This window comes from Chamaea fasciata, unplaced genomic scaffold (genome assembly GCF_029207755.1).
Source record: "Chamaea fasciata isolate MVZ Bird 193981 ecotype frontalis unplaced genomic scaffold, bChaFas1.0.hap1 SCAF_1, whole genome shotgun sequence".
Classification (NCBI taxonomy): Eukaryota; Metazoa; Chordata; class Aves; order Passeriformes; family Sylviidae; genus Chamaea; species Chamaea fasciata.
In genome coordinates, this window is record NW_027094086.1 from 52,725,578 (window position 1) to 52,746,816 (window position 21,239).

The window sequence follows — 21,239 nt, forward strand, 5'->3', positions numbered from 1 at the left end:
TATTTCAAATGAAAACACTTTAAAAGAAAGTTTTGTTCTGAGTTATACACTTACATAATGGGAGGCATTAGGTGACATGATCAGCTTTATGTTTCCATAACTCACTGTTATCACAGTCCCTTGTCTTTCTGAACTGGGCTTGCTCTAGTAACAGTAATGGACCAACTCTGTCAGGACATTGGCTTTTGTAACATTGTCCGTAAACTGAGGATTCTGCAATTTTATCATAAAAATATTGATCTATGCATTAAAAATTTATGTATAAATTATACTGTTATGTTTACACATAATGTGGTTTAAAAACCTACTATATTTAAAACTAAATCCTTAAACCCAGAAGTTCTCTGATTTTTTTTTTTTTCCCCCAGAGGGAATTTTTAAAAATGTCCCACTGGAAACATGCTGTGCTCAAGAATATGCTACCAGCAATTATTTAAGTACAACACCAACTTGCTGGAGGGGGAGGAAGATATGGAAATCTTCAATAGCTCACCCCCTTCACCTGAATATTTTCATTTGCTATTTCTTCAGTTTTGAAGGTGTTTCCTACTGCAAACTCTCCAGCCTGTTTCTCTGTTGAAAGATATACACTTAACACAGCAAGGTCACCCTCCTAGAGTGCTAATACCTGGATACCACCTACAACATCAAGCCAGGCAATACTCAAACCTATTGGACCACTGCATCATTAACCTAAAGGTCAAAGACTCATCCAGGGTAAAAGTCCTTCTTCCCCAGCTTGGAGTTCCCCTTGCTGTGTAGCAAAAACTGACCCCAAAGGATCATTGCAGTGTACCTCCTGTCATTTGTCCTCATGGAGAGGACAAAAAGGGGACAACCCTGAACAAACATACAGCAGGGCCACCTTGCAGAAGTAACCCCTCTACCATGCTTCTGATCCCGGCAAAAGGCAGCTGCTGAAGGACAAAGCTGTATCCAAACCAAAACTCAACAACAAATAATTTCTTTTTTAAAAGTTTCCTTTTCAAAAGCTTGTTTTCCCCACTCACCCCGATGCTTCAACATGCATTAGGGCCAGTGAAATGATGCCAAGCGGGACAGTATGCCCCATTCAAACAAAGCTGTTTTGGTGGTAGCACTATCCAACACAAACTGTGACTTTGTACAACATTCTTCTACAAAATAAACTCAAGCCATTTGCCAGCAATAACCTATATATTGATGTGGTAAGAACAGAAACTTGGAGGCTTCAGCTGGGAGACAAACTGTCAACCAACCACTAATTCGTTTTTATGACGTAACTCATAGTTCAGTAATTTCCCAGAATTTAATCACAGGGCACCCAGAAAGATCAATTAAAGAACAGGCTCAGAATTTGTTAGAGCCCTGTGTGAGACAGGGGAAGGCAATGACCTCAGCAGCTTTGCCACAGAATTTTATGAATTAACAAAGAAAGGATTTAAAAGGTAAGTTTAACTAATCTTGGGTTTCCTTGCAGACTCATTCATTGTTTTTACAAAGGACTGAGTTTTTTAAATGAAGTAAAAATTGAAGGATTGTATGTTGTAGCTACTGTTTATTTTACAGCTTCATTTACATGAGACCATTCTGTGTGTGACTTGAATTACTCCACTACTTTTTGCAGTATCTTCTTTTATATCTGCCTCAATAAAAAGGGGAAAAATCAGAGTAGCTATAAATTTCTTTAGATTCTTGAACAAGAATCATATTACAGAATCAGAATGGACAGTAGAGAATTCCTCTTCACTCCCCCCCTAAAAAAAAAACAAACCTCTTATTAAAGTGATCCTATCAACACTGAATAAAAAGAAAAATGAAATTTTTTGCCACAAAATTCTATGATTTCCTTTGTCCTTTTACTCATTTTCAAGCTTTTTTTATTCTCCCAGCTTAACATAATGAAAGCTTTGTTATTCCCATTTCTTGCTTTCTACCATCAATCTTTTTTCATAAACTGAATGAAAATAGCAATAAAATGTTTTTTTCTCAGTTCTTAAAAGGTTTTGCTTATCAAACTTACGAAAGCTGATTTTTTTAAAACTTGTTAATTTTGTTCTTCCATGTAAATTTATAGAATATATACCAGACAAGTACTGCACAGCTGTGATGAAAACTTCATTCCCTGTCTTTCTGGGTTTTGTTCTGCAAAAAGCTCTTCTTCTCTGAGAGATTTCAGAAGAGGAGATTTAACTTATTTTCCTGGCCAAGTTATGTGAAGCAAGATTATACTGAAATGGTCTGAAAAGGGGATGATTTCTGAAAATCTACTAAGCCCTGTTATTTAAATAATATTTGAAATAATCATAAGAAAACCACTAAATATAGCACACTGGTTTTTCTTACAATGACAAACAGCACCAAACTGAGTCATGCATGTTACATATGAAAACATGATAATAAAAGAAGCTTTGTGGGTTTACTTTTCCCTTAAAAAACGGAACATTCAAAGTTGGTGTATTCCACCTAAATGAGTTTTTTTAACTTCTTCAAAGCAAAATTATTCTATTTAATAGACGCTGTCTTTGTGGTGATGATGACGACGATGATGAACATTTTATGAGGAACAATGCAAAGCTAGGGAGACTGGTCTGGGAAGAGTTATGTATCTATGAAGTCACTGCTACTATTTCACAAGATTCACAAGTCTGTTACATGACACTGTCACACAACTCAAGCAAACCTTGTGCAGCTCGAGGTTCTCAAACTCCCTTGCATGAAGGCAATGACTGCGGGGATGCTGGGAGGGCATCAAGTGCTGCAGCAGCTCTGTTTTGCAAGAATAATCAAAAATTTAGGGAGAGAGATTTGAAGTAGAGTAGGGATAATAAAGAGGCATATTTAGCCAAAAGCTTGGGAAACCAAATTCAGGTCTCTGCTCTGAATTAGAACAGGATGTTAACAAATCTGCTGGTGGGGAGGAAGATGTGTTTTAAAGTTCCCCGCTTCATCCGGAGGCAGAACAGAAACATTTGAGTAATGAGAAACTGCACACCTAGTTCTGCATCTGCACCAACAGCTTCATTTTCAAGAGTTCACAGCTCCCTCTAAATCACATTAAGATCAGGGTTTAAATGCTAATTAGGGAGCATGTGCATATTAATTTTCTGCTTCCTTCTCTCCGAGAGTAATGGGAATGCTTTTAAATGCCTTTTGTTTGGTTTCTTTTGGGCTTACTTGGTTTCTTAATATATTACAGGGCACTTCCTGCACTGCTTACAGAAGCGAATTTCCCACTGCTAGTGGGAGTTTTCCCTAACTAAGGTCAGCAGATTTGGTCCCAGGGGAGCAAACTGATCTTCAGGCTTAGCTACCCTGAAAATCTAGCAGAAAGCAAACCAGATATCATTCTTCTTTAGAATTTGCTACTATATTGTACCCTTCTCCAAGGATCATCATCCAAGACAAACAACCGGGAAACGTTTTGCTGCAATAATCCTTTCAATTAAGGCTCCCATTACAGTGAAACAGCTGCTCACTAGAATACATCTTTGTAATGGAACTATTTATTTCCCAGAAAACATTTCTTTAGTTAAGACAGATGCAATAAACCAGATCCACGGAAGTTGCAGAAATCAAAGCAATGAACAAAATATGACCAGCTAAATATCCTTGAACTGGAAAAGGGGTGCTTTCAATGATGGCACTATTTATTCTTCTGTGTTGACAAAAAAGCTCATTCAATTTAAAGTATGTGTGGCGTCTCACTCTCAACATGATGTCAGTGAGCTGCAACTGAAATAGCAGGATAAGCTGTCACACATACATTATTAGAAAGAAAAAAGAAACACTCCAAAAACTTTTGTCCTCTGTTTTATCAGTGATGTTTGTGTGGGCCTTTAAAAGCCCTTTGAAATGTCTGCATCATAAATATTTGATGGACAACCTTACTGTCATTTAGGTGCTGCTCTTGGCATGGAAAGACAAATGAATCAGCATCTTCCTGCCTCCTGCTCCACACATACATGGTCTCCCCTCTCCCAGCCCTGATCAGCCTGCTGAACACTATTTATTTATTTATTTTATGAAAAAGTCCAACTCACAGTACTGTCATTCAAACATAAACAGTAGTGACAAAAGCCATTATCATGAAAAATTTAATCCAAGCTTTGTGAGAGCTTGCAAATGAGCAGTTTTCTTGCTGACAATTCAGTCCCTGTGACTGCAACTCCAGACAGCTTGCATTTATTTCAGACAACAGAGATAGCAGGAGGAGGGGACATTCTTCTCCCACCTACCAGTTCCCAATGATTTGAAAACCTTTCTTGTCAGTTGTGCCTCTGGTGGTGACCAGTGCTGCAAAAACCAGAGAAATTAAGAGAAGCACCTTCCAGTCAGATGCTGGATAGATGTGCCTTAAAGGCACTAAGAACCAGGACTATTCCTACAATTGGATTTGATGATCTTAAATGTCTGTTCAAACCTAAATGATTCCTTGATAACAGCAGCTCCATTCTTCAAGAATGAATTCCAAATCCAGCATTTGCTCTTCCCTCACAAAGGTTTGACAAGCCCTCAGGCTGAGTGGAGTGTACCACAACTACACAAACTACATAGATATTTGTCTAGATGTGCTTGAAGATGCCAGGCCCTGTATCACTGCAGCACCAAACGATTTCTCAGAACAATCAGAAAGACAACTGGTGAACAGGCAAGACTTTGCTGCCTAGTTCTCCTTTAACTCTTAAATCCTTTGAAAACAAAGCACTTCGTAGACAGTGTCTATGTGTCACACTCTCCTAGGTTCTTGTTCAGCCACTTACCAAGGGTAGTTCTGTGCTCATGAAAGGAGCAAAGCAGCTGGAGCACAGATCAGTCTACTAGGTGATAACAAAAAAGACCTGCTAAATCATACAACTAGCAAGTAGAAAGGAAGGTGATGATTTCAAAAGAAGGAAAGAAGAATACAAGGCTGCAATATTCTTACAGTGGAGATTGTGTCTGAGGCTCACTATGACATGAAAGTACAGTGCCAATCTGCAAAAAGTTAACACCAGTCTAGATTTCCACTTGAGGCTTCCCAGATTCCTGGGAATGCAGACTCTGGGTTCAAATCCATTACAGACACAGGAGCATCCACAGGAAGTCAGGTTAAACTATGAAATCTGATAAAAGAGGCCTAATATCTACCAATTACTGTGCTCTTAAGGCAGTATTATTTTCTGTCATAATAAGCTCCTTTCAAAAGTACATACTTTTCCATGTGTGACGATGAAATTCAGAGTAAAAAAAAAATAAAATCCATGCTTAGCACTTAACTTGAGGAGCGAATCTCTTGCTGACAAGAACCTATTTGAAATAAGGTCAAATGAGAAGGGAAAACACAGAAGAAAAATAAATTACGTATGAATTTTAAAGAAATAGTGTCTACCTCAGTGGACAAATTTCTCGTACTACCACAGAGCAAAAAGCTGATGCCAAGACACTGCAATGAGAAGTCAAGCTAACGCCATTACCTGCCTTGCTGCCCAATACAGTCCAAGACTCTCTTCTTAATGCTTCCTCAGACATCATCTGGTGTAGTAGATTCAGGATGTGACTCACTGTAGTGTGACTGCCCTCAAACAAGGCAATAGAAATGGAGTGAATGGGAACAGCTGTAATGCTTTTGAAAAACTGCACTGATTTTATTGGAATTCCTCTCACCTACATGTCAGTCATAATAATAAAATGGTACCTAACAATTTACTGGCTTTTTGTACCCTTCCTGTATGAAAGCATGATAAAACTTGATGTTTAACATACAGGAGTATGAGAGAGGAGAATAGGGAGGCCCAAAATGTATATTCTTCTTACTCTTTCATTTTCCAAACCCAAGCATAATCCTCTAAGACAATATACAGTTCTTCTGACTGTTGAACTCTTGAAAACAGTTCTGATGACCACAGTAACACTTCAAATATTCCAACGTTGTCCACCTCCTTAACCAAACCACCAGACTGTTTCAAGCCAGCAACTGTTAATTCGGCCTACTGTAAAATAAACCAAATAACCCTCCCCCAAACTACTCAAAACATGGACACAAAACCTCAACAAACCATCTGACTCTTATCATTTATATACAGGTTTTCTGGAGACATTGGACAAGTGATTTCCATGATGTGGGCTTAGAGGCATCAGTTGGGTTATTCTACTTCCCATCACCCAGGATATATTCTGGTTAATAAAAGGACCATATCCCACTTTGAAGTTAGATGAGTCTTTAGGCTCACTCTGTTCATTAGAAGCCTGAAACCTAGAAAACTATCTTTGGTTCACCATGCATACACAATTTCTAGATGGTGTGCCAGCATCCCCATATAACCCAAAAAGTCCTTCTCCTCAAATCCAAATCCAGAATGATGATTTCCCTTTGCAGACTGAAAATTTAAGAAATCTATTTTAAGATATATGTGTTGTTTCTCTCTTACTTGTGTACATTAGCAACAGCTTCTTGGGACTCAATCGGAATTGACCTTACCAAAGTATTATCTAGGTTGCTTAGCACATCTCCATTTTAGAACAGACATTTTCATTTAATCCCTTTTTTTCCAGTAGTCTCAAGATATTTATTTATTCTTCTCTTACGAATATATTCCAAAATTTGAAAAAATACAAGTTCACAGGAGTTCATGTCGCAGGAGTTCACATGCAAGAGCATTTCCCTCTGTTTTCTGTATTTGAGCTAATATTTTCATTCTTCAGTTAAGGGTATCACACTCAGGTTTAGGAGGGAAATTATGCAGCCTTTAAAACTTTAACATTTAAACTCCTTGGGTCTTACTTCTTCCTCACATACAGTAGTATTTCTTCTCCCAACCTCTTTCCCAGGTTGTGCTTTAGCCTTTGTCTCTGTGTTTAATAGCACTGCCCTGATTCAAAACTGAAGCGCACAGTCCTGTCTAAAATTTGGGGCACACCCAGATGATGTTTAATTCCTACTTCATCCCTACTGTGAGCCATGCTTTTAATTAGTTTATATTCATATAGGTATAAACATTTTTACTCCTTGTTTCAGTTTTCTTGGAAGAGTTTAACTCAGAGCTTGACTTCTGGCAAATTCTATTTCATCTGACCACTTCTGACCTCTAAGATTATTCCCCTTTTACTCATTCCTTTCAAACTCTGTTTATGCTTAATGTTTGTGGGAGTTGTTAGTCAGCAAGTTGGTCTGGACTTCACCTCTAAAAGCCACCCATGCTTGAGAGGAGAGTTCTAGAAAGATTGCTGCATTTTTTACTAGAAAATGTCACCACATCCAAATGCTTGAGCCCTTCAATCACTATCTAGTTTCTCTAAACTTACGTTGCACTTCAGGTTAAGAAAACCTTAAAGGCTATTTTCTGTTAATTTTGGATCATAAGAATAGTGATGACTAACTCTCTCTGACGTCCATAGTCCCTCCAAACCCAATTTTAAAATAACACTGACTCTTCACAAGTCAGTAATTGTTTAAGAAGTTGTTTGCACTAGGGAAATATCTGGCTGTATGGTTATTAGGATCATTCATCCTCTAATTTATAGCAGACCATAACAATTGCATGTTGATTTTCTCCTCTAGTATTACCTGAATCCAGCCAAGATCTTTTCAGTCTCCTACCTTCTTCCTGAAATGTAATTTTGACTTTTAAATGACTCTGCTGTAGATGCAGGTTCAAAAATATCCCTGCAATTTTTCTCCAATCTGCTCACTGATAGACAGAGCTAAAAAGCTACGGCACTGTAAATATTTTCGATTCCCTTTTAGCTCCGTGTCACCCAACTTTGGACAGATCTCAATCCAGATGACTCAGAATCATCACAATGAAACTTTGCTGCCTGAAGGGCCAGTCCATTCCCGCTGCAGGGAAAGCAGGGCGGGAGAAGTTTCCTGGCTTGGATGGAACGTCATGCTTCCTGCTCTGTGTAATGCACGTAAAATTACCAAATTATGCCAATGAACCAAAAAAAGAAAAAAGAAAAAGGCTCATTAAAACCAAAAAATAGAAGCACAACACTTCTCTGATCATTTAATACAAAGCACACTAAAAAGGAAAAAGGTAATTTAAGCCAGAGAAATTCATGGTTCAGGACAAGGAAGAGAGAACAAATTCTTGAAGTTTGGCCGTCCTGGCACACTTTTTCCGTCAAAATCTGTGGTCTGACTGATCAGAATTAGGATTACAGGACTATGTGACGCACATTCAATCATATTCTACAGTCTTGCTGCTATTTTTATATGATTTTGTAAAACACATTTTCGTAATTTCATTATTTAATTCAATTTAAAAACATGACATAAGGTCATTCTGAGTTCAAAATCCTTTCACAACCACAGTAAGCCTACATCAAATCCCAAATTTGAGAGTGTGAACACATTCAGGAAAATGCTTTTGCCAGTGCTCAACTTCACAGCTGGGTTCTAAACCATGTTTTCTGTGCTTATCTCACTCAAACTTTCTTAAACTGACTTTTTCTCATATAATTTAGGATTTCCACCACTATCCAAAAACCCCACACCAGTCAAATTCCAAATACCTTATTTCAAAAGTCTCTGAAAAATTTTTGCCCTCTTTACCAAGACTCATTTCCCTTCTCTACATTTGAATCTTTCCAAAGACTCATGTCATCGATAACCACACAAAAGAAAGTCCATATCAATTAGTTAATTGCAAGTTAATTTTTTTTCTAGTTATTTTCTTCTCCTGATTTCTGTGTTCTTGCCCCAGCTTTGATAGCTTTGCTTCGCTTGCAAGCCTTTAATCAACACGCTGCTGGGTTTCTGCCACACCTGGATCCAAAAACACTGCCAGCACTCATGCAAAACATGATAATGAAAATGGGTGACATACTGCCTAATCAACCACTTACTGGGAATCCCTGCTTACAATCTAGCCTGTGAAAGCCAAAAAGTGAAACAGCTCAGGCACTAGAGTGTCCATTCCTAGAGTGAAATATCCCATTTGGGTACCGTATTACCAGGCAGTGAGAAAGCCACAAGTATTTGTTATCACACACGACTTAAGACAGATAAAAGATTCTTGTACCCTACGCTGTCATTTCCATGCTTCTTGTGAGCTCACTTTCACTTAGTTGAAGAGGAACTTATTCTTCTCCTAAGAATATGTTTTGGTCTTAAATAGTGAGGAAACACACAGTACCAATAACAGAAATGTTCACAGGCTCTTAAGATGCAAGAGCATTTCTGACGGTGGTTAATGTAAAGGTATCGCTTCATTTTCACTCTCACATTGCTAAAATTTTCATGAACAAGTACTTCTTATTGGATTCGGCCCACTGATTATAAATAACACACTCCACTGTTCACTCTCAAGAGAATACATTGTAATGTTGGGAGTGGAGAAACCAAGCTAAGATGCAGTGTTTTAAGTCAAAGGATGTTTATGTAACAGCCTGGCATGTCTTCATAAGGAAACATGTGCCCAATCCAGTAGAAATCCCATTTTTTATTGCTGAAAAGCATCTTCTAACTTATAAAAATATCTTCATACTGATGCTTTGGGCTACTACAAAGAAACTCAGTGGTTTCAAAAACATCCCAAAGAGTTTTCTCACTCCATTTAATCAGCATTTCTATTACTGCCCCAAGTACTTTCTATTGATCACTTAAGGATAACAGGTAATAAATCATCTTCCAAGAAAGGAACAAATCATTGTGGTTATGCAGGTAAAATGTGGGTGAAATTCTTCTCAAAATCAACTAAATCAAAATTGACCGAAGAGTATCGTAAATCTACCAAGGAATAGGTCAAAACTCAAGTTGTACTGCCCAAAAACCATGAAGATTTTTTATTGAAATACATGTTTTAAACATGGTTTAAAACATATCCCTTCTCATTGCAACCAATTCATACATTTTAATTTATAACAAGATCAGAATATGACTGGGTCTATGGTCTGTCAACGTCCAATGTCAGTTCTGGCAGACATGACTGAAAACTCTTTTGGAGAATGAAAATGCAGTGTACAGCTCATCAACACAATTAGAAATATGTGAACAGGTACAAGCTCCAGATTCTGCCTCTTGCAGGGGTGAAAAAGGTTTCAATCACACACCTCAGATGCACAAAATGCAGCTCTGTTTTTGTTGCACTTTCAGATGGTGCAGCCAGGTGGGCAGTTATCCTCTATCTGAAGTAGTCTAACTTTGATGCCCCAACAATATTATACTAATAGTGGGTGATAAAAACATTATGGGAAAAAGAGTCATAAACTCCAACTGCTTGAGCTAAAAATATGTCAGACAGATGCAGTAATGGACTTGTAAGCTTTAGATGCACATTCAATTGAATTTCTGTTCAAAGCAAGCAACAAAAACAATGCAAACAAGTTTTCCCAAAATCAAAATCTGTATTTCCAACCTAACATTTCCTTCTGTATGCAAATAATTTTTTTAAAAAAATGTTTTAAAGCCTCAAATTAGCTTCATTATCTGTGTTTTCCACAAAATCCTGCTAATAACATTGTTCCATTATGAAAATTATTAGAGCTGGCTTAAATAGAAAAGATCAAAAAGTTTAAGAATCTTTTTCCACAGCTTTGAGACAGAGAAAGACATGTAAGATTGCAAACATCAACATTCCATAGTAGCAGACATGACAGACTACTCCAATGTATGTGTTAGTGTATAGATTAGGATGTTGTGTTTTTCAAATGTTTCGTTCTTTGCTGATAGAGCTTTAAGTACAACATTTGCCACCAATAGGACATGGTTTAAACAGGGCTGATGAAAGACAAGAATTCTGTTAAACTCTCAAAACTGGTGATTTGGTTTGTTTGGTTTGAGATTTTCAAGTTATTTTTAGGTGTTTTCTCTGCACGCACCTTGTGCAGCAGTTCATTCTGTAGCAACATTCAGGAAATTTTGAAAAGCTAAAGCTGAAACTCTATCAGAGCAGGCGATTTAGTAATTTAGAAAGTAGTCTTTTCTCTTTTACTAAAACCCATTCAGTTATGATTTTTTCAGTGCAAGGGTTTACAATTAAGGGGTTAACCATCTTTTTTCTACTTCGTAAGGATCACATAAAATATTCAATTAAGCTCCTTATTTTGTTTAGAAGTCTTAATACCTTGTGGAATAGATAAGATCTAAAATTATGCTTTTAATTTAAGATATTTGGACTCACTGGAGGCTTAAATGGTCAATTCTGAGGACTATCATTAGGACACATCTTCTGTTCAGTAAATACATAGGTTTACCCAATTCCTGCCTTGAACGTCTAAATCAGATGTCTCAAGTCAGATGTTTAAAGTTACTGTGAAACTCAAAAAAATGAGTGCAGATGAGTGCAAAAAGACTGCTAGTAAAACAGATCCATTATAGAATTGATGAGTGCATGTAGGGGCATTGTTCTCATACGAAACTCAAAATAATGTTTGTATACTTTTTTCCCCACATTCACTTGGATATATTCTCTCCTGAAAACCCTTCAGCTATATTTGGTGATCCACATTTCTTACAATTTGCCACCCTTGTGCATCTTACAATTCTGTGTAGATTATTGCAAAACACAAACACTTTAATATCTGCAAAACAACTCTTCCATTTCTTTACCAGGGTTTCAGCCACACTCAGAATAATGCTCAATTAACAATTTTTTATTATATTTCATCAATTTATTAATCCATGCATTTTTAAAACATCATTTTTACTGATCTGTGCTGTGCCAAGTTCATTTTTCCAACAGAGATACAAGTTTGGTCATCCTGAGCAGTGTACTAATTCAGAAGCAAACCAATTCTTTTTGCCATGAACATAAGCAGACCGAGCAAAATCTAGTCCATGTGTGAAATTAACTGATTCCTCCCTCATTTTTTTTATTAACATCATGACTGGCTACAGAGTCTTATTAATCAAAAAATATAAAATTAAATAAAGTAAAATAAAAGCTATCTAAATGTAAACTCATATCTCTTACTGGGAAAAAACCCCACATAAAACAGGTATTTAGTACAGTTAAATGAGTCACTGGGCCAAGACAGGACTTATGTATGTTGTCATGTTTTATTATTGCTTTAAAAAACATCATGTACAAGCCCTTATAAAGGATGAAGACATAACTGCAGTAGACATTAGAAACAAAGGAAAAAATATCACTAATATAAACAATCTCACAATCAAAGAAGTTAGAAATTGTGCAATTCATTGTGTATTTGTCATCTCTAGAGAAATAGGTAACAAATCAGTTCCTGATTTTAGAGAAAAATTCATATAGAAAAAATGCTGCTGAAATCACAGGGTTTCACTACACGTGCAAAGAGGTAAATGCCTCAAGAACTGTTTCCATTCACAACCCTTGGAAAATTGGCCAAGTTTTAAGTTACTCCTGTAGAAAAGCAGATGTTATTTGCAATGGGTGTTTTTTACACAGTTGTCTCTGCCTATGTTCCATAGGCTAGTTTTAAGATGCTGACAGGCAAAATACCACCCTCTTTTGAAGTATAGGAGACAAACCACTCAGTTAGAACTGAAATTAATACATGGAACATAGGCAGAGACACAGACAATGACTTATATCTTCATGTTTAAGGATTAATGCTCCTTTATCTTAGTAATTAACCTTTTTAAGAAGATTAAATTTTTAAGGGGGCAAGAAAAAGTTACACGTTAATCTTAAAACACCATCTGAACTATTTGAGCGAGTATAATAGGTTTTCTCCAGTGTTTCTAACCTTTTAAATTTCTCTCAAAATTTAAATTAATCTAGACTGACATCATCCATTTCAGATTAATTTCTAATTCTATATCCTGTAAAACCCTTAAGCTTGATGGAGAGAAGCTTCGTAAGTTCAGTAACTGTAAAGTGCAAGGTGACAAACTGGGAAAACAGATGAAAGTGCAAGAGATAGGAATGTTGGTCAGAGATTTTGACTGAAGAGCTGAGTGTGTCAGGAGATGATGAGAAAAGAAAAGATTAGTGGAAAGCTAGACAGTTCAAAAGAACAAAAAAACTTAATTAAAGAAACAGAATTTCAGGAAAATATGTTATCTGAGTATCATAAACATAAACATATATTTGGGTTGTTTTGGGTTTTTTTAAGTAAAGTTTAATTTATTTATTTTTTGACTCTGATTTACTGGTGTTTTAGCTGGTTTTAGCGAAATTATTTAAAGACTTCTCCTTTCTTTTCCATCTTCTGGACACAAGAAAAATAAAACCAAAACACCAACCCTCAACACTTTTCTAGAAACACTTTCTAGAAAGACCAACACACACAATTTAGAAATGTGACAGAGACAGTGGGCAAAATGGGTACACTCAGAAATACTAAATTTATGTAAGAAATTAATTCAAACAAACACATCGTAGCATGACATTCACATGAAGTACAATGCAATATGATACACAATATGGGGGCTAAAGTCCTAAGGAAGAATTTTCCTCTGAGGACAGAGTGCTACAATCAGTGATGAAAACTAGATGACTCTATTAAGTCACACAGGAATTAGTCCTATTCAAATAGACTTTTTTATACTCTGAAGAAAAGAATTTGTATGTCTCTCCACTGTCACTCTTGGCATCTAGAAAATGGCTCTGTTTATCATGTCAATTGTTTCTCCTGGGACACACAGAAGGGGTAGCAAAAATAAAACAGGCAAAACCAATAGGATAATTGTATATTACTTCAGCAGCTGCAACCAAATCTCCAATGAGGGTTTCCCTCTCAACTCATACCTTCAGCACCTTTAAGAGAAATTCTAACTCACAACCGGACAAATACTGATGTTCCGTGCTACACTATCCTCGTAATATTCCCCTGTAAAAATAACTGACAGCCTCACCAAGAGTGGGATTTCCCACTTTTTATGCTTGCTTAATTTATTTTTCAGGCCTGTTTTTCCTGGTTCCACTGGCTACTGACACAGACAACTTAAACTGAGCCCACCCGATTGGTATAGATCCCCACCAAAAGGCAGGAACACCTGTCCTACAAAGACAGGATGGAAGTGATGAGATTGTTCAGCCTGGAGAAGACAGGGCTCCAGCGAGAACTCATTGCAGCCTTCCAGTACTTTAAGGAGGCTTATAAAAAGGAGGGATATGCAGGCAGATAGTGACAGGACAACAGGCAAGGTTTTAAACTGAAAGAGGGCAAGTTTGGATGAAATATAAGGAAGAAATTCGTTACTCAGGAGGTGGTGAAACACTGAAGCAGGGTGTCCAGAGAAGTTGTGGATATCCCTTCCCAGGAAATGTTCAAGGCTGGGTTGGATGGGGCCCTGAGCAACCTAATTTAGTGAGTGGCATCCCTGCCCACGGAACCAGATGATCCTTAAGGTTCCTTCCAACCCTAAGCATTCTATGATTCTATACCAATCAAAGCTTTATCATTTCAAATATATAAACAATTGTACAGGCCTATAAAGAACCCCTTTCCTCCCCCATTAAAGAGGAGTGTAAATACCTCTTTCAGAAGTATTACATTCTTGCTGTAGACAAGGCAGAATGGCACACCCTCTGTATGTGATACATAACTCCCTGATGCAGTTATCTGTCATCTCTAACAGCAAGCCCTTCAACTTATTTTTGCTAAGGGAGTGGTATAATGCCAGGATGGTAGTTTTTTAAATAAGTACCTAAAATAAAACTGAATGAAAAATCTGACTTCAAATTCAATTCTCATAATTAACTAGCAATGCAGACAGACTTGGAGCACAATCTATGATAGGATGGCTTTGGGAGGGTTATGAAAACTCATTTTTCACGCAGACCACATCAGTATTCCAGAGGACATAATGCCATAAAAAGGAATGCCCTGTAGTGCTACCAGACACCCATACAATCTGTGTCAAGCATGGTCCAAAGTCCTTGGGCACCTAAGCCAGTATATTGTGAAACTACAGCGTCAGGGAATTTACAGTATGTATTACAAGTCAGATCACTTACTGAGGGGGAAACACTCAGGACTTCACCTTCTACTACACCAAAGCTTTTGCATGTACTCTGTGCACCACAGACTCCGAAGAGTGAAGCAATGAACTTCTTACCTTGCATCGTTGCTTTTGTGGGTTCTGAAAACAGAGGAATGAGCAGGAGGTAGATGAGGTAGACAAAGGAGAGCCCATTGTAACGGAAAGCACAGGCTGCAATGAGAGAAAAGAAAAACAACATATTGTTTAATTGGCCGGATAAAATCAAATTCAATGGCACAAAGCATTTCCCACTTGAGTTTATGATTTACCTTGTCAACTTTTGACCACTTGTTTAAACAAATTTTTCACGGGTATTCAAGTTTATGCTTAAAATAAATTTCAGAATCAAAGATTAGGTCAGGCTGGAAGTAACCAAAGTGGGTCATCTGGCCCAACCCCCTTGCCCAAACAGGGCCGTCCCAGAGCACACTGCCCGGGATGTGTCTTGAGTATCCCCAGCGAGGGTGACTTGTATCAACAAAGTCTTCTCAGCTATATCCAAACAACTTGGGTTTGGAGCACAGATACATTTTTAGCCCTGCCAGAAACATGTATTCCAAAGGAAAAGATGTTTCTCCAGACACCACTTCCTGAAATTTCACGGAAACAATAGTGGGAAGGAGATAACAAGTTACACATTAATTGGTCCTCATCCTCATCACATCTGTCCATTTTAATTATTAAACAAAACTGCAAATCCATACAATAGCCAAAACTTTAGTTTCCCAAACTAGCCAATGTTTTGAATAACTGATTTGATTTCCTTAATAGCCTTAATAGAAAACTCGGGGTATACACTCCACATCTGCAGGTTGGCCAAGAAGCAAGTGAAATGCATGGGTGCCTAGCAAGAAGGAAGTATAAAAAGCATCTATTCTCTATTTCTGAACTGATATGAATCCACCATCAGCTTTAAAAAATCTGTCAAGGAGTACAAAATACACCAAAGCTTGATAGAGGGTTTTTCTGAGGGAAATACGGAATCCTTAAGCGCAGTTCCTCATTACCCTGTATGAATTGCTCTTGTCACTTACTAAACTTTCCTTATAGCCACAGCCTTTAAATGCCAACTGAAGACTTACACCTACATTTGTAACTATAAAAAACCTGCAAGATTGAGTAAATAGGATCTATCCCACGGGGAATTCTGCAATTATCAGAGCTCTACAGTCAATGTACTTGAGAAGAGGGAGGCAGCTCTGCTATTATGCACCTATTCTCAGGGTCCTCTACAGATGAGCACAGGATGTACAATGGCCATTAATGGCCTTCTTGGAAAGATTGGCAAAGAGGACAGTCCTGATATCATGACAAATCCATAAATCAACTTTTGGGTTTTTTGAGTTTTTTCAAGCTTAATCTTGGGGTGGGAACTAGTTCTGTGGCACTCATAGGAAGAGGTACAATAATGGTTTAAGGCTGTTCTACAGCCTGAAGGCATTTCCATTTCAATGGGAAGGACCAATGTGCTCAGTCATTCTGGTAGCAGATTTATATTAGCAGGAAATACTATTATTCAGTTATTTTTGGGATAGTGTCAACCAGATTTTAATCGTGTTAAACAGCTTACTTATTTTCAGTGCAATATTGCACTCATTTTCTTCTTTCTTCAGGACTGAGCTTGCTATGCTTCTTGTAGAGCACCTATGACTCAGTTTCCCAGTGCAAAGACAGAAAACAGCAACTGTGTGCTTTAAATGCCTTCCTTCATTAGCTGGAAGTCACTGAATGTCTTCACTAGCTAGAAGTCACTGAATATCTTGCTAACAAGTCTGTGTCAAATATTTAGAACCTCTATTTATATCAAAGCCTCCTCCAGCAAACTTGGCTAGACATTGCCTGGAAAACCTGTATTTATTTAACAGTTGCAAGAGCTCTAGCAATATGTTTCTCAGAATTATGAATTAAAACCCCCAAAATCTATCTGCAACATTTTTACTATTCCCTACTGAAACTATTCCAATATTTTTATTTTATCTCCACTCATCTAGTATATGTGTCTGGAGAGATGAGAGCCTTATGAAGCTACGGTGCAAGAGGAAATGACTGAATATAATTTTAGCAAGATAAAAGATTAGGAAACAGCAGTTCCACTGCTTTCACATATTTGTACTGGACTACATCATTATTTTGTCAAACATACATACTCCTCAGTTCTGACTCAAAACTATCTAGAAAATGTTGCAGAGCATAAAATCAGCTTCAGTTTGTCACCAATACAATAACGAAGGACCCAAAAAAGCAAATGAACCCATCCTCTACACTCTCTCTGGTATTCACAAAGGTCTCCTCCTGCAAAAGAAGCTATACGGACATGTCCAAAACAATGGAAAGTCCCATTAAGATCAATGGAATTCCATCAACAGAGAAAGTAGCTATGAAGATGAGTTTCTTGGCAAATCAGACGGTTTAGAAATTTCTGGGTATTTTGGATACATTGGTCAGTTTGCAGTATCAAAATTAATGTAATTTTAGCATTTTAGGCTTGTTACTGCTTCTCAAAATTGTCTAATCGATTTGCAAAACTAATTTCAGATGATTTTTTCTTGAACTATATTTACCTCAAAATTTACTGCTTTCTATTCCTAGAGCTGTTCACTCAAAAGCTTTTTTTTTCCTCTACTGCTACATAAACAGGACTGTTAACAGGGATTACATTGCCATTCAAACCTTCCCTATGTATTTTTTTCATATAAAGCATCCAGAAAACCCTTTAGTTTCTTTGCTTTAAAAAGATGGGCTTATCTATAGCAAACACTGAACAAAAAGGCTTAAACTGGAAAATATACCATACATGCAAAGGCCATACACACTTTCTGCTCTTCAGGCTTCTTTTTAAACCACATCTCACCATATTTTCTAACAGTTTCTATTAAGAGAACTTCAGAAATGGGATTTTCACCTCTGAAGTTCTGCTTTTGTTCAGAGCTCAATAATAGCAATAATACACAATTGGGAAAAGACATAAGCAGAGCTATTAATACACAGAATTAGAAGCAAATTAGCTTTTATTTTGTATCAACTGAAGTACTTTAAAGCACTTTCCTTAGACAGGAAGAAAAGAGCACTTTATAACATGTAAGACTGACTTCATTCATAAGTGACTATTTTAAATATTTCTGTTTTAATGTATAGAGAATAAAAGGTGTTGTACAAACTTACAGTAATTTTTATTATCTTTCACAGAAGTGGACAGATTGATTTCCAGCTAAAAAAGTTAATTCATTCTTAAGACAGACATGTACAGTGTGTGGTGCCATGCAAAATTAAAAAGGAATCTCAAAAAAAAAAAAAAAAAAAAAAAAAAAAAAAAAACCAAAAAAAACCAGAAAATCATATATCATATGATAACCTTGTCCTTCTAGAATTTATTTTTCATTATTTTATTGTAGCCAGAGTAGAAGGCCTTTGAGGAAATTTTACACTGCTTCATATATACATCAGTTTTCTACATGTAGAATTCTAACAGCTGTTATATATTATTATTTCATATTCATACCAACAGTTTCCTTTCCTCCATTTAAAGGGAATAATTTGCATAGAATTGGTGGTTTGCCTGTTATATAAAAATACTGGAGAGCAAAGTGAGGGGCAATAAAGAAATTCACAATAAGTTTGAAGTTTGAAAGAAGAGCCTCATGAACGATGTGTTTAGTTTTATTCCACAAAAATTTTAACAGTACTTAATTCAGAAGTGGAAACTACGTGCTAAAAAAAAACTAGCCTTCAAGAGTGCAGGCATAGTACCAAAGGGCTACTGACTCCTCATTTGTAAACTAGAATTTTGTCAAAAGCCACAACAACAGAAAACAGGAAGGGAGGTGAAGACAGAATTAGCCATCCACTCACTATTTCTGAATTTACTTTAGTAAAAAAGCAGCGTCATTAATGTTAACAGAATAATATATTGCTTGTTATACCATTTTCTGTTTAAGAAATATGTAAAAACATCTCTTCCACATATTTCACATATTTATACTGTAGGTTTGCGAATATTATATATCCTTCTTAGTGTCATCCTATCCAGACTCTTGTGTGCTTTAGCATGAGAAGAAATAAATTCAGCCAACTACACCGAAGTAATATGTCTTCTACCTTCAGCAGGATATTGCACTGGTGTTTGCATCCTGTTTTAACAACTTTACAGCTGCAAGATTATTAAGAAAGCTATGAAATGATATTCTTTAAAAATGGTACCTTTGGACTACAATTTGGTCTAACTTGCATGTTCATTTTTCCAGTAATACAAATTAAAATATATATTCAGTGAAAATGTTAATTAGAAAAAGTGCTGCTGAAAAAAATGTCTAACCCTGAGCCTGCAAGAGTTGTTGGCTAAAAGACAGAGGTGATGCTGTTCATTCATTCTTATACCCATCTGATCTGAAATAAGAGACCAAAACACAGAAGGGAAAAGGAATCAGCTGCTGAATGGTCTTTGAAATTTCTCAGTCTCCAGGAGGCCAAGCATCCAACTCTCAAAGCTAGGACAACTCAGCACCAGATTCCTGCCTGTAATGGTGTAAATTTTCTAAGTTATCCCATGGTTAATATCCATTATATCCTCATTATTCTGAAAAAAATCCCCAATTATCACGCAATTCAGATGACTAAAACAGGCTACAGATGACTGCCTTTGCTACGAAGTAAAATATGTGAATGAGACACTGGTACACACCCCAGATGAAAAGCTTCTGGTGCAAAAGCTCAGCCTAAGAAGTCAAATGCTGAAGCAAATCTAGCTCCTCCCCCAAACCAAGGTGTTCAACATGACAGTCCATGAATGTGTGCCATGAGTGGTCCACCCTTCCAGGAAGATATACAGTTAAGATTCCTCTTATCAATAAGACACTGTCCTAATGTCATGATTATTTAGGCCTTTCCACTTGTGCTGCTCTCCAGTAAGACACTTATCAGCCAGTTTCCCACATTCTTTGGAATATTCTAAACTGGGGAAGTTTGGGGGGCTTCTTGTTGGTTGGTTATGGTTTTTTTCCCCTACTCATTTTACTGGACATCAAGGGCTGCCCGACCAAGGCAAGCAGGTCCAGCATTAGGCCATATGAACTCAGCCTTCTGTCAGAGACTGAAATGTTACAATTTATGGCTTAAACATCTTTACAGCCTATTATAGCAAAACCGTACAAAAGCTGCAGAGAAAACCACCAAAAAACTGAATGGAGCCCTACACTGCTCCTAGATGGACTAATGAATATATACAAGAGCTTAGTAAAGTAAGTCAATGTTAAAAGAGGTAAGGCAATTTAAATTCTACAGAATAAGAACTACTGAAAATAAATTACTTTTTTCAAGGAAAAAAAGTTTTAAAAATTTCAAAACAAACCACCACCAAAAAAAAAATCCACCTCTATTAGCCAGCCAAATAAGTACTTCCAACAACGTGATACAAAGAGGAGAGGTGAAAACTGATAAGAAAAGTTTTGTTTGCTTCCATCCTGCATAAATCCCTTTTGTACAAAGCTCTTCAATTCCTGGCAACACTCTCTCTTGGCATGAACCAGCAATTGTGAGAAGAAATGGAACAAGAATTTTTTTCTCCTTTTCTTAAAGATTCATGCATGCAGCATTCTTTAACCAAAACTCACACACGTGCATAGTAGCAATATAGTAAAATAGCAGCAAACTTCCCTCCAGTATTTCCTTACAGTTCCTGATGCCTCTGCCCCCAGAGGCAGAGGTGTCCTTGAGAAGAAAGCCTAACTAATCTCCCATTGAAACAAAGACCCAGAACATGGCTTGCTCTGTTGTTTTACAAACTGATGTAGTAAAAAGCGAAGCTCATTCACTGTTGTCAGGATAAAATGACCTCCTATTAAATACCTACTTTCTCCCAGAAAGATGAAAGTTCCCAGTTTTGAAAATGCAAAATTTGTTTTAGAACTTTTTCCTCCAAGATTCTTTACAGTAACAATTAAAAAAAACCCTGCCACACATTGCAAAATCAGTTTATGCTGTAAACAACCTATTTTAAAGAATAAAACTGTGATAGTGACCAAAAATGTTCCTCTTCAAAAACGCTTCTCATAATAACAAGTATCTGACAGGCCTAATTCCCAGGAAACTTTAGCTCACAGGTATTTACTTTATTTTTAACTTATCGAAATTCAGAAGAATGGATTAACTCCTGGCATAGTTTTGGTCTCACTTCTGAATAATTGCACTTAAAATAACACTTGTGACAGGTGAGATTGGAATGACACACTGCTATGCAAGACAGTTAAGTGAAGTGCATGTAATCTTACCATCCTTTAAGGCAAAATAATGGTCACAGCCTCTGGTGTGCAGTCTGTCTCTGCTCAGGACAAGCTTCCTCCAGCATTAGCCAATACTCCCTCCACATCCTACA

At 37.0% G+C, this 21,239-nt stretch overlaps 1 protein-coding gene across 5 annotated transcripts in view; it reads right to left on the reverse strand.

Moving 5' to 3' along the window:
* Positions 1-21,239, reverse strand: part of PIEZO2 (piezo type mechanosensitive ion channel component 2) — a 287,338-nt gene that overhangs the window by 221,920 nt on the left and 44,179 nt on the right. For all 5 annotated transcript variants that reach the window (XM_066183542.1, XM_066183552.1, XM_066183579.1 and 2 more), the window contains exon 2: positions 14,948-15,043. In XM_066183542.1, coding sequence (XP_066039639.1) covers positions 14,948-15,043 — 96 coding nt within the window. The remainder of the gene's footprint in view (positions 1-14,947; positions 15,044-21,239) is intronic.